Below are 14,949 nucleotides of genomic sequence, written 5' to 3'. Positions count from 1 at the left end.
TGCTTTTTGCCTTACTAGCCAGCCTCCGATATGCCCTCTGAAATGAAGTCATATTCAAGAAAACTGAAGTCATATATTCCAGCCTCCGGCTCGGTCCGTTAACAGCGGCCAGCCACCAACCTTGTCATTACCATGCAGTGAAGACCAGATCCTTGCACTGTGATTCCCTAACTCAGAACTCAAATCTGGGGAAAAAATTCCCTAGGCTCGACATTTTTACTGGACCAGTATGTATTTTACAAGACAATTCAAAATTAATTGGACAAGCACTCAGAGAAGATCTATTTTATTCCTGTTTATAATGTGTACTTCGATACTCTGGAAGGAGAATTTAACGGTTGTATGGCTTCTGACTGGCACCCCTAAACAATGATATTGACAAAAAAGGGTGATCGCCAGCATGTTAATCCAAAAGTCGTTGGCTCAAATAATAATAATAATAATAACAAAATATGGAAAGGTTTGCGGTAACACCGTAATGACTACCTCTAATGAGTTGGGGTGGTTCTGAAAAGAACCGTTGGTTTCAACTCGATGTTTTGATCAGTTTGCTCTGATCGTCTTCTGGAGAAAGCTGGACTAATTAGATTTATTAAGCGCCTCATGCTAAACCAAACCCGAGGCGCTTTACACAAAAACATGCTTAAAGAGTAAAACAAGACAATATTATGTATGTTTTTTTTAAAGACATGCACAGGGTATAATCCTTATTATAATAGCCGTATGGTACATGCACACACATTAAGTAAGAGCAGTAAAGAGTTTTTAAAAAAGATTAAAAATACAATACCCGCTCTAGTAAGCCGCAAATCATTAAAAATTTACCCAGTTAGTTTTCCTTGTTTTTAGAAGAAAAATACATAACAAAAACAACGCGATGATGTAAATAGCGTCCCTTTAAACTCTGAGCGTAATGTCCTGAAATAAAAACCATATCCACTTAGATTGGATGAGCTTTGATGTTTACTCACGCCATCTTGGTGATCAGCCAATGTTTGGTCAACATTAGGGATTGTTTTGGAAGTAATGATGTAGGCCCTACTGTACATTTCCACCTCAGAAATGAGCCCCCAAGAATATAATTTGAAAACTGATGCGAAAATTGTATGAACTTCATTATCAGTAAGCCTTTTTAGGTTTTCAATGTACAGTTTTCTTATAATATGACTTCATTTCAGAGGTAAATATTTCAAAGAAAAAATGGTATGACCTTCATTATCAGTAAGTTTGCCTGAGACTAAAATGAAACAATTATTTTTTTCTCATATCAATTCAATATAATACCTTTAAAGGCAGTGTATACTTTTAGTACTTGTCAAAGACCAGTATCCTCACTTGATGCACCCCAAGATGCATAGATAACAAACCTGTGGAAAAATTGGGCTAAATAGGTAATCAAAGTTGCAAGAAACTAATTAAAGAAAAAAAACATCACCCATGTTGCATAGAATTGTGTGCTTTCAGATGCCTGAGAAAGGCTTTAAAATGTCTGAAGCCTTTACCTGACTCAATACTACGTTGTTTCTAACAAATCTTTTATTATATAAACTTTTATGTTGTCAACAGTGCAGTGCTATTTTGCTTTACCGTATACCCTCCCTACTGCAGAAGTTCAACATTGGTCCAGTTGCTAATTCAATCCCTGATTTATTTGAATTTTTGAAAAAGAAACCGAATCCAAAATGTTTTGTGAAAAATTACCTCTTTCTTTAAAACTACACTACTTCTAAGGCTGTCTATTCTAGCAATCTTTTATATTAACAACTCTCCAGTGTTTTTAGAAAGCAAGTTTTGCTAATGGTCTAATGGGTACTTCAAGCCCTGATTTGTTTGAATGTTTGAAAAAGAAACCAAACCATCCCCGAAATTGTCTTCTGCCAGGATAAAATCTTTCTGGAATTGCATACAGAAACAAGCATTTCTTGTGTTTTGCAGATGCATCATAATGCATTCATGTACTACAGGTGATTAGGAAGTCTTGCTTCACAATCCGGTATTAATCATGATTAACAACATGTGAGATAAGATCAATGGATCAATACAAACAGGTGTATTGGTGGGCTGACAAAGCTCCAAAAAGTGTTCACCGGTACCAGTGGGATTTCGTTCTTGTAGTTACTGTACCAGTCGCAGCTACATTTATGTAGTTGGGGCAGGGCCTAACTTTAGTGAGTGCGTAAAACTAATTGGGTCACAGTTGGGACTTGCCCAACTATAGCTGGGATTGCCCAACTATAGCTGGACTTGCCCAACTAAAGCTGGGATTCCCTGTTATCAGTCATTGGGCCCTGTATTGAAAAAAATTACCAACTGCGGTGTCTTTGTGCATAATCTAGGCACTAAAGACACCGCAGCAATAGGCGCGTGGTGCTCAACACTTGCGCGCCCGGTGTGTGCCCGGATTGATGTATTGAATCCATGTTGTCCATGCTCCCTTGATTGCGAAATGAAAACACTCGGAGTGCTATGAGAGTTTACTGCTGTACAGTACATGCAGTATAGAAACTGTCATTTACATGTATATGTGGAATTGCATGGAGTCCCTCAGCAAAATGAAAATGGCCTTGCCCTCTTGAAGAAATAATGAAATTGGGATGAGGGAAACTCAAACAATCCTTGTTAGTCTAGGCCTGTCTTAATTGTTTTTGCCAACTTATAAAAGTCTATTAAAGCCTACACCATGTGATATCTAGGTCAGACCTTGTTCTTGATAAAATGTTACTACTTTTCCCCCAAGGACTAAATATCATGCCTGTTAACTTAACATTAAAAACAAGATTGCAGGCAAATATTTGGCAGGGTGTCAAAAGAGGTTCCCACTAATATGTTTTTAATTAAGCTACATGTAATGACTTCGTTAGCGCACTTCCACTAATTATTGTTTAGTTTACACAGAGAGATTATGAAGAGATGTATTAATTGCGTGAACAGAACAGCGCCAGATATATTCAATTAGAAATCATCAGTTATCATCAATCATTTGTTTTCCAACCGAACCATCCAGTCAAAATAAAAATGAGCTGATCAGATCAAAAGTTTCAATATTTTTTGTCTGGCTCACTCAAATTTAAACACCTGTAGATTTGTGCTACCAAAAAAGATCGTCTTGAAATTTGATCTAGTCCACATTTTACGTTCGCAGTATAAACCATCTTTGTTGTAGACGAGACAAATTTAATTGGTCTGGGACCCCATCTCATCTTCGTAATCTCAGATGCGTCTAGGAGGTATTTGTATCCGCTGGTGCTTAGGGATCACGGTTAAATGTCACATGTCAAGAGACCGAAGTTCGAGGTACCGGATGGCGCAAGCAACAATGCGGAGTTGTCTTTGCTCGAGTTCTCAATATTTGAGTTTGCAGCGTACCTTGGTAGTGTGTGTGTGGTTCAAATTATTAGTAGTCTAGGTTGTCCCCATAAATACAATGCACATGTAACACTGTCTGGATAATGGCAGTTGACACCAAACATGTATGTCAGCGAAATTTCGCTGCGTTGGGCAACAATGCATTTGAAGAAAGAAGATCGTGCATTATCTAGAATTTCAGATCAAACATCCAACCAGTAAAAACGCATACCTGGGCTTAAATCATCTCACTCGGGCGTGATGGTTTTTTTTTTTAAAGGCAGGGGCACCAAGGCACTTTCTCTTTTATAAACGGTACCTCTATGAGAGGTTGTAAACTTGTAGTGGGACATTTCAAGGGTCACCAAGGCAATGACCCAAGTGCAACGGAGGCAATTTTCCTGTGTGAGTTATCAGGTCTGATCACCGTATTCGAACAAATCTTATCGATATTGTATAAAACAGGAAACAAAACTTGCTACCTGTAGATTACAATTTTAAAAATCTGCTTCGTATTGGTAACTCTGGACGTTCTATTTTGGGAGGACAATAAGCAACATCATTGCCCAAACAATACATGCCACGTAGTGACCCCATTAGTTTTACTCACTCACCAGTTGACAGCTCTCATTTAGTGGGTTTTTAAAAAATCTACCAGTCAGAGGGGCCCACGCCATTGTGCAACCTTGTCAGCTTGTCACGACAGTTGAATCTATCGGAAATGCCCTGGGAGTTGGCTGGAATTGTCCGTAACTCACAACCTCGTCATCAACTACCTGTATCAAGGTGTACCCGGTAACACTATGTAGTTTATAAATGGGCACTCCCTAAAGAATGATCTCACCTCAGGCGTGGGGTTTCTCAGGATTTGTCCTGATTTCAGCATTTTCTCAAAAAAACTTTTTAGACTATCATAATATCCAAACAGGTATACATGTAATTAGGTACATAATGTACAAGAAAAAGGCAGTGCTAGTGACCGAATTTAGGACCAGGGACCCAATTTCATAGAGCTGCTCAAGTAGATATTAATGCTTTACAAATAACAATTTGCTGAGCAAAAAGTCGAGGGAAATCGGTCACTAAAAAACCATATGAAATGGTGTTTTGGCTGTTAACCTATTTCTTTATTTCTTGTCAGTACACATATTTTTGGGGGCTTTCAAAGTAGCTCTAAGAATTTCAGTCTGGTTGTTTTGTGTTAGTATACCCACATTGTACCAAACTTCACGTGGGTTGTCATCTGGGTGTGGCCCTCTTTTGTTACACGATACACTGAAATTAGTTCCATGTGAGGTGCTCTTTTTGGATTGTTACGTTGTGCGCTCGTCAGCCAAATCTGCTTATAAATCCTGTGACTCTTAACCGCAACCTTTCAGCATTGGCCCTTGTCGCAACAGTGTTATAACTATAGTTCCTTTCGTCACAAATCTTCACTTTTTATATTTTTCGTTACACAATATATATCCTTTCTAAATTCGTTCACTTTTCAAAAATGATTTTTGACTCCAAATCGGCAAAAAATCTGACAATGCAACTTTAAGCCTGCATAGTAAATAAACAACATGCCATTTGTTTCTTATAATAAAGTAAGTCTGGTTCTTTGATCTACTTCTCAAGCCACGAAAGGATACTGTTCCCAACAGCTCCTTTGCATCTATCAACAGGAGTTATCAAAAGGTGAACATGCCATCATTTCAATGGTTCTTCCCAGGTTTTTATAAGACTGGGGCAATTTTGGACCCTCATTTAATAATTATAATAATAATATCAGAGTCTTACATTGTATATAGCGCATGTATCTACCAAACATGGTACTCAAGGCGCTGAGTATATCCAAACTTTCAGAAAGATATGTTATTGAAGTGATGAATTATTAGACCCAAGTATGTAGCACCTTATAAGGGTTTACAAGGTGCTACGGCGCATTTAGCAGCCACAGCCAGGAACACCGGGGCGAACCCCTTCTCTTTTCGATAAGCGCACTGGGTTCTTTTACATGGGTGTTTGGCCGAAGCACACTGAATTGAAACAAGGTCTTTAGATTAGAATGTTTTCCACTGGTGTTTATTTTTGTTTTAAAAACCCTACTGTGCAATCTGGAGCATTCAACGTACATGTTATGGTTTTCTCTTATTGTATTTTTGAAGAAAATTTTTTTTTAAATTTTTTTTTACTTCGGCCGAAATTTGCCCGTTATCGGCCCGATAAGCTAGCTATAGCATGGAGAGAACCCTAATTTCAATGTACATTTAGTGTACCTCCTAAGATTCCATGTTCAGACTTTTTCGTTGGCAGTGACTCTCATCTCTAAACAACATGCAACATGTACATGTACTCATGCACGTTGAGATGCCAAGGTGCGAACTACAGTTTAAGGAGCAAGCTTCACTCACTTTGTCACTTGGGTGTGGCCAGCAAATTTACACGTGTCGGCAACAGGTTAATTTACTGGGTTTCCATCACTACCCGCTCAGGTCAGGATATGTTGGCCAATAAACGTGTTTTTTTTTTCCCCAGGTTTGCTGAAAAGCCACAAAAGATAAGTCATGCTCTCTCACACAGGTAGCCCAGGGTCCACTCTTAATCTTATAATGCCAGTAAGCTTACAAGTCACAATTTTAATATGCTTAGCATTGATAACATCGTTACACAGGCTACCAGCCAATTTGCCATGTGATGTGCAGAGTTTTTTGGGGCTGGTTACCTGTATTTGTACTTAGGTTGGTTAAAAGCAATATATTCTGCTGTATGCAGTTCGGCTTGGAGTTCAACTCCAGAAAGTACGGAGGTTATGTTCACAAGATTCAGAGCCCAAATTTGCAAAGCTCATCAGCTCAAAAATTTGCTAAGCCCAGGACAAATCTTGCTTAGCAGGAACAGGTAACCAGCTATGATGCCCCATAGTTTGTCTTAAAGGCAGTGGACACTATTGGTAATTACTCAAAATAATTATCAGCATAAAACCTTAATTGGTGACGAGTAATGGAGAGAGGTTGATGGTATAAAACATTGTGAGAAACGGCTCCCTCTGAAGTGACATAGTTTTCGAGAAAGAAGTAATTTTCCACGAATTTGATTTCGAGACCTCAAGTTTAGAACTTGAGGTCTCGAAATCAAGCATCTGAACGCACACAACTTCGTGTGACAAGGTTTTTTTAAATTTCATTATTATCTCGCAACTTCGACGACCGATTGAGCTCAAATTTTCACAGGTTTGTTGATTTATGCATATGTTGAATTACACCAAGTGTGAAGACTAGTCTTTGACAATTACCAATAGTGTCAACTGTCTTTAATGCCACTGGTTCCCCTTTTATTTCTCGCTTAGCACAGAAACTTACAGAGAACTATTTTCTGCTTACAGCTCCATAAAATAAGGCCCCGCTCTTCAACACCAGAATATATTTGTTATTTTCTCTTTAAAACACAGCCAACTTAAATGACTATTTCAGTCAAAGTCAGTTCTCAAGCTCTGACCTTTACTCAACTCCCCCACTCCCCTTCATCACTTCGGATCATCTTATCTTTAGCTACTAAGATGAGAGGTTTTCTTCTATAAGTACTCCCAGTAGACGATAATGGAGCGTGCATACTGACTAGATAAGAATCGTTCTTCCCCCCTCTCCTTCGCTTCTCCAGCTGGGAGAAGTTGTTCGCCGATATGTGTTTTCCCATTCCTACCCCACAATTAAGCCAATATCAGCGTGTAATTGATACATGTGAAGTGGTAATTACCTCATCAAGGGAGGTGTGGATTTGAGTGAGTCAACATGTGCAATACAAAAACACTTAAATGTACTTCAAGAAAAAAAAATGCCTGCTGTACCGATTTTGTTTTGACCTTGCGAGCTTGGATTTCTTTTTTGGTCCCGAAAGGGTGACACCGCATTCCTTGTGAAAAGGGTTGTCATTATTAGTGTAATAATGTGTATTTAGCGGCTATAAAGACAGAGACGTAGGAAACAGAGGCAATGTCTTTTATGGCCCTCTAGGGTCAAAATTTGTCATGCCAGTGACAATTTTCATATTCTGAAATTAAATGAGTTTAACAGTTTGCTTTGGAAACAGCTGATGCGTGATGGTGCATTTTTCCCCGCATTTTTGCTGTTGAATGTTCTTTTGAATGTTATCACTTGGCAATGTGCCCAAGAGATTTTGTCGAAAGAAATGTGTAGTCAATGCCCTCATGACGAAAAAAAATGTCCACCGCAAAAAGTCTCGGCAAGTCTGACCCAAGCTATTAAAGTACACACAGCCCTGTAATGTTGCTCATCTAGTGAAGCAGCCAGTTGATGTAAAGTTTAATGGATTCTAGTGACAAGACTTAATCAGTCATTTGTCTTTTCCCTGAAGGTGTTAAATTGAGGCTCGTATTTTGAAAGTACAATCCAATTGAGGTAAATACTTCCTTATAAGCTATCAGTAACATCTGTATCATGTTAGTTATGGCCTGGTCTTTGACACCCTGGTCTTGGCTGCTATGGTGCCAATTTAATGAAGCTGTTCAGCAGAAAACATTGCTTTACTATTACTTTTGCTCAGCACAAAACGAGTGGGGCGCCAGTGGCAACATTGGAAACCTTATGGAATGTTGACTGGTACCTTGTTTCAGCAACATGTAAGCAAGATTTTTCTCTACCTACTACATGTATAGCATGTTTTTGACAATCGGCCTGGTCTTGGCCATCAGTACTTCATGCAACATCAGAGTCCAGCTTTCTCCAGAAGACGATCAGAGCATACTGATCGAAACATCGAGTTGAAACAGACGGTTCTTTTCAGAACCATCCCAACTCATTTAGAGATTATCATTACATGGTCTTACCGCAAACCTTACTATACTGTGTTTCCACCATGCAAAGTTTCAAATCCTACAACACATGTACTCATCTTTGCTCAGTATTCATCATTGCTGATGTATACAGGGAACATAACAATAGTTGGAGTGAGTCAGTAAAATGGCAATCAAGCAGAACTTATAAGCAAAGGAAAATCAGCCGTTTACAAAAAAACAACAGGAAAGTGCTGATTTTCTTGCATCTTAAAGAGTAATTTTTCACCAGTTAACACAAATTATGTGGAATCATTGAATGTGTGTTGCATTTACTGTGTTTATAGTCGGCTACGATGTTCAACCATTCTAGGTAGCCAACGTTTGCACTAAACCCCTCATCAACTTCAATTTACTGCTTACAGAGCTCTAGAGCCGTTGATTGGAATCTCATGGGCGGGTTGCTGATTTTGCCGAGTCAGTCGGCGTTTGTTTGTCTTTTTTGGCTGAGTGTTTAAGCCAGGATATAAAAATAGAGAGTCTGAACTTGCATGTCTTGGTGCTTAGAATTTTCACTGGACCAGAAACAGGCCTGTAATTACTCGAAGGCAACAGATGCCATGGCCCATGTGCCCCCAGTGTCAAACTTCATAGAGCTGCGAAAGCAGAAAATGCAAAAATTGCTTAGCAAAATTAAGCAGGATACCAGCCTAAGATTGTACATGATAGATGGCATTTGGTTGGTAACCTTATTCTGTGAAACGTTTTTTTAAACATTTTTTAAACACATTTTCTGAACCTTTATGAGTAAGTTCGGAATTGAAAAGGTAAAAGTACACGTTAAACTTTAGATAGGGCAGGGTTTGCCCTGGACTATTTGAAATGACTAGCCAGTGGGACCAGTTAGCTTAGTTTAACTTTTCCCACAGCTTTTTCACTAGTCTATGTTTCACATTAAGTAAGGAGTGTTTTTCAACCGCGTATCAACTTTGTTTTTTGCCAGCAGACTGTTCAAGGAGAACGCTGTTCTGTGTTTGGAAAATACATTAGACTGCAGGGCCCAATTTCATAGCGCTGCTTAACGGTAAGCAAATTTGTGTGCTTACTGGAGCAGAAAAATTTGCTTAAGCCTTAGCGTATTTTACAGGTTAGCAGAAAAATTGGGCGGCCATATTGCATGTTTACCGCGGATTTGCATTGTGACGTCATTTATTTTCGTGAGGTAAGCACCGAAAGGTTAGCATGCCTTTTCGTGTGCTTACGGTTAGCAGCGCTATGAAACAGAAATTGCAAAGTAAGCACAAAATCAGCCGCTAAGCATCGCTGTAAAATTGAGCCAAGGACATGTTTGGTTGTTAGCTTACTTGCCAAGTGCTAAACATGACTTGAGTTCAGCCAGTGGTTCAGTGGGTACATGTATTTTTAAAGGAACACGTTGCCTTGGATCGGCCGAGTTGGTGTTGAAAAGCATTTGTAACCGGTCGTTATAAAATGCATACGATTAGAAAGATATTTTAAAAGTAGAATAAAATGATCCACACAAATTTTCCTCGAAATTGCGAGGTTTTCCTTTAACTTTGCGAACTAACACAGTCGGCCATTTATGGTAGTCAAAAATTTGACTCCCATAAATGGCCGACCGTGTTAGTCGACAAGGTAAAAGGAAAACCACGCAATTTCGAGTCATACTTGTGTGGATCATTATATTCTACTTTTAAAATACATTCTAATCATATGCATTTTATAACAAACAGTTACAAACGCTTTTCAAAGACCAACTCGACCGATCCAAGGCAACGTGTTCCTTTAACTTTCAAAGACCAACTCGACCGATCCAAGGCAACGTGTTCTTTTAACCCGTACATGGTGTATGATTGTATGGTGTGTAGAATGTCAGAGCTGCAAACTCTCTACCTGATTCTGCAGAGAGTTCTCACAAATCTATGAATGTTTCGATGAACAAATTTGAAAATATCCCTGATTTATGGTAACGTTTCCCGTAATTATGTTACATGTAAGGTGATTCTAAATATTGCCCTGATTGTTTTACGAAGTCTCACAAATTTGCAAGATGCAAAACGCCAACGTATCCACATCGGTATGTAGTGTCTTTGCATGTGCTCCTGAGTCAGGCTTATCATATTGTCCACTCCCCTTTTCAAAATTTCAATTTTATTTTAAATTCTTGCCTGTATGTAGAGTTCTCCGGTATTTTAATGTTGTTAGTTGTTCGTGTGTATTGTAGCGGTCGGTTAAGCATTTCTTTTATAATATATTGGACGGATTGCAATGCACTTCATTTGCCGCCATCTTTGATGTAACAATGGAATTCAAAGTGTGTACGTGCTATGCACGACCCTCAGCCAGTGATGGCGCTTCACGCGTACACATTCATCAAGGATGGCGGCCGATGACGCATGTTGCAATTCGTCTATTGTGCATTGCCTTATGTTTATTTTACAAAATATTTTACTGTATTAACATGTATATTGACACAGTTTAGCCATTGGCTACAAGTTAAATTTTAATAAACCATCAATAATAATAAAAACTAACAAAATGTTAAAATCTTGTGTTTTTCTTTGCTACAGAGTGACCAGAGATCCATAGGAACAGATGACTTGTGTGAGGTGAGAATCATACATGTATTTTTAAAAGTTAACAAAATGAAACGCTTACCATGACCCAAAAGTGAACGATTTTCCTTGTCTTGTTAATAGCGGAGAAAATGCTATGCAAATTGTACCAGTTGCTTCTAAAATAAAAACTTCATTTGCTACTCATTATTAACATTTAGTGTGTAAATGTCAGTCCAAACAATTTGCTCTGCAAATTTGCTTGAAGGAATCATTCCCTGACCCCATGTGGTTACTGATGAAAACTTTAATCAAACAACAGAATCTTACAAGACATGATGCTGGAACTTGAAGGATTTGAGTGTTAAAGGTTTAATGGTAAAAGGGTATACTTAAAGATAACTAAATGCATCTTGCAACATTATTTTATCTGAAGTCCACCATTTGGTTACAATAAAAGTATTTTTGAATCTCTAAAGACCACCAAAGGGCAATTTTTTGATTGCAAATGTCCATGATGTCTGTATGTGAATGCTGCGGGCCAGAGATGCGGTAGGTACTTGCTGTCACCACGTTCAAACATAAATGATGTTCTTAACAAGGTAGACATTGATTGCATGTTTCTTGATAATGTTGCCGCTAGATCAGCATTACGTTGACAAAAAACAACTGATGACCCTACCTTCAAAGCAGGCAGTGCCCCCAATGTGATTAGCACCAAACTTACATTGACCTTACTAAAAATCTCATACCAAAACTGCATCACGTCTTATCGGCAGTCTTGGTACCAGGCCTATTTTGTCTCAACACGCTGCACTTTAAAAACTACAGAGATAATTGCCTTGCGGCCAGTGAATCATAATCACACTTGTAACAAGTTGTAAGTGAGACTAAAGCTTTAGTTGTTTCTGACATACTTAAGGCACAAACCATGTTAACCGGTATTAAGCTCAAGTCCACCCACCCCCCCCCCCTGTAAGACGCAACCTAAGCATGGTCGCACCTGTTCCCGTTATTTGGTTTGATAACAGGTGGATGCAAGTCGTCTCCTTAACTGTCAACCTCAATTTCAAGGACAGTCATGACCAGGACCCCTATTTTAGCAAAGCTGTTAAGCAGAAAATAATGAGTGGGCGCCAGCTGCAACAATGTAAACTTTAAGGAATTGTGGCTGGTTACCAGTTTCTGTTAAGCATGATTTTTTGGTGCTTAGCAAGTTTTTATGCTTGGAGGCTTTGTGAAATTGGGCCCTGGATCTAAGGTTTGATCTGAGGTTGATGGTGTAGTCTGTCCATGAGAATTGTTGACAAAATTGCCAAGAAAAAGCCACAAAATTGAAGAAAGACTAAAAAAAGAAAGAGGCAAATTAAAGACTTCCCAACAAACAACAGGTTGAAGATTTGTTTCATCAGGCATCAGGTCCATCATGCTGCATGCTTATCATCCAGGAGAAAAACCCCACCTCAATCAAGACAAGAAATCATAAATTATAGTTCAAAGATAACGTAAGACGTAAGACCAACACATTGGAAGCAATACCTTCTGGGACTTCCAGGGCAATATGCATACAGGTTACACAAGCCTAAACACTAGAACAAAAAATTAGAATGCAGGTCCTAAAATAAACCCACTGCACCAACAGCAATAAGCCACTTCGGAGTTCCAGCTGCGCATGTCTGTTACTGCTGACAACGGACTCTGTCTATCTCCCGCGACCTTTTGACAATACCAGCGGGTATTGTCAAAAGGTTATGGGAGATAGACAGAGTCCGTTGTCAGCAGTAACAGACATGTGCCACTGACATTCCGAAGTGGCTTATTGCCTTGGTGCCCTGTGCTTTCGATGTGATGCAGTTTTATGCACACGCGCGCATTAAAATCTGTGCAGTCAATATTGTATTGTGATGTGATGGCCAGCTCGTGGGCCTCCGCCTGCAGTAACTGGGTTAGAGTTAATTCATTCCTATTGCGCACCTACACGTCAGGGCACAATTGCATTAAGCTGTTAAGCAGAAAATATTGCTTAGCAAAGTTCTTTGGGACACCTGTTGCGTTCAATGTAAACTTTCTTTTTGTTGCTGGTAACTAGTTTGTGCGAAGCAATATTTGTCTATGCTTAGCAAGTTTTTGTGCTTACAGGCTTAATGACACTGGGCCCTGCCATGATCTTGACGACAGCCCCCCTTTGACGTTCAATGGGTGGTCTGATGCACTCTGGATCAGCAATGATTTGTACTGCTTTGTCATGCTTGCTCCTTCACTAAGTATTTGAAAGTGAAACTGTGGTTAAAAATAGATATTTTTGAGGAATACACATTGAGACTTCATCAATCAACACTGATGATGGTGATCACGTAGTGGTTCATGAGAAAAAGCACATTGTGAAGTCAACATTAAAGTCTGGAGCATTTGGCAGCCTTAAGTATAGATCAAAGTTAGTTAAGCACGTACTCCGTGCCTTGTGAATTGTTTTGAACATGTAGCTCACCAAGTAGATGTAGCTCACCGGACTAATAAACTTTGCAGTTTACTTGCACCCAGGAAGTCTCAGTAGCCAACACTTCAAACAGATTGTAATTAACGCATTGTCATAAATGTTTTTTTTCTGATAAAATGGTATTGATCACAATCAGTTTTAAAATGAGGATTCCAGAATTTCCACCTGACACCAAATCTCATCCCTTCCTACTGTTTTGTGAGTACTAGCATGAACACTGAAGGTTTCTGCTGGGTGTTAGCATGCCTTACTCAGAGCTTTCTAAATCTGTCTGATTCTGCAGAAGGTTCCCTAATAAACCAAACTTTCCATGCTCTAATGAGCAAATTGAAAATCTCTGTAATAAACTTTTCCTTATTATCTTGCGATCTCCCTGATTGCAAGATGCTAATAGTGGCAGCTTTGCTTACTGAAGCTGCTAGCGGGATGTGGGTTAAACAAAATTCAATTCAGTACAGAATTTTTTTCCAGAATTTTCTGCACACACCACTAACTTTACAAGTGGTTTATGTACCAACCTTTTCTGTACATCAACTTGTTAAGCTAACCTTGCCTCCCCTCGCTCCCCATCCTTCGCTTTTCGGACAAAAATAACCACTGACAGCTACCCTTGAGCGTAGGCCCCGACGACGGTTTAGACCACACCCCAACCATACATGGCGTCGCTTACAATATAATCTTCGTTGTCTCGGTTGCCCCCCTTAGCGTCAGGGTGCATTGTTTAGCCTTTTTGTGTGTGTGCCGAAATTTGACTCCAAGAACTAACCAATCCCTGTGGAGTTGTTAAGGGCTCTCCCATCACTCTTGGCTCATTGCACTGCATTTTTTCTTCTTTCATGTTCTTTTTTTTGTGCGAGGGTGGAAATCCCATGGGTTACTGGGTGATTTTTATCCCCGTTGATGTCTGCTGTTTGCCAATTAGCTTGGCTCGGGGTGTACATGTGGTCACGTATATACACCCCCAAAGTCTGCCAGGGCTTTACTGTTGGAGAGGAATCCTGCAGACAAGTGGGCTCATTCAGGCCACAGAGGCAATGGCCGCTGTTGCCCTGGTCTTGGCCTTGCAGCGTTCTCGTGGTCTACTGCCCAAATGCCAGATAAAATACATAAGGACCAGTCAAAATTCACTGCAATTCGTCCGTTTGGCTTGTTCAGTGTTGGAAAGTTTTCCTATTTCATTTGAAACATTGACTAGTGCAAAAGCTGACTAGTGAATCGACAAGCTAACTGGTCCCACTGGCCCGTCGCTAAAAAAGTTAGGGACAAACCCTGGTTTGGTGTCACTTTCAAAAGCTTTTGAACGGCCTTGCCCTCTCCAAGATAAAATTCCGGGCCTTCTCATACATGTATGCAGATCAGACAAGAAATATCTTGACTTGATCGAAATCATGGTTACTGTATTTTCAGTTCCTGTAAAAAGTTGCTTTAAAAAAAGTAACACAGCATTAAATAATTCTGAAGAAATATAGTTGAGTGCTGGACATTTCTTGTTGAGTTTGTTCTTCAAGTGTAAACATCTCTAGGACTGAACCGTTCGTCCAGTCCATCCTTTATGAAACCTTCATGTTATTCTATTCTTTAAAGCACTTATTCTCAGGGGTGGGGGTGGGGGTGGGGGGGATAAGTTGACAGTTTGACAATGTGCAGTTTGACAGATGAACTGTATATAAAATAATATGAACAAACCCCAGGAAGCAAGTCATCGTCTATTTTGTTATAATATCATGGACAGTATCAAAATCAAGGAAGATAAAAGG

General features: G+C 39.5%; 1 protein-coding gene across 1 annotated transcript in view; it reads left to right on the top strand.

Moving 5' to 3' along the window:
* Positions 1 to 14,949, top strand: part of LOC139948693 (uncharacterized) — a 122,725-nt gene that overhangs the window by 8,217 nt on the left and 99,559 nt on the right. The window contains 1 exon segment of the mRNA XM_071946939.1: positions 10,711 to 10,749. Within this exon segment, the coding sequence (XP_071803040.1) occupies positions 10,711 to 10,749 (39 nt within the window).

The sequence above is a fragment of the Asterias amurensis genome, chromosome 16 (assembly GCF_032118995.1).
Source record: "Asterias amurensis chromosome 16, ASM3211899v1".
Taxonomy (NCBI): domain Eukaryota; kingdom Metazoa; phylum Echinodermata; class Asteroidea; order Forcipulatida; family Asteriidae; genus Asterias; species Asterias amurensis.
This window is presented reverse-complemented; position numbering and strand designations above follow the sequence as displayed.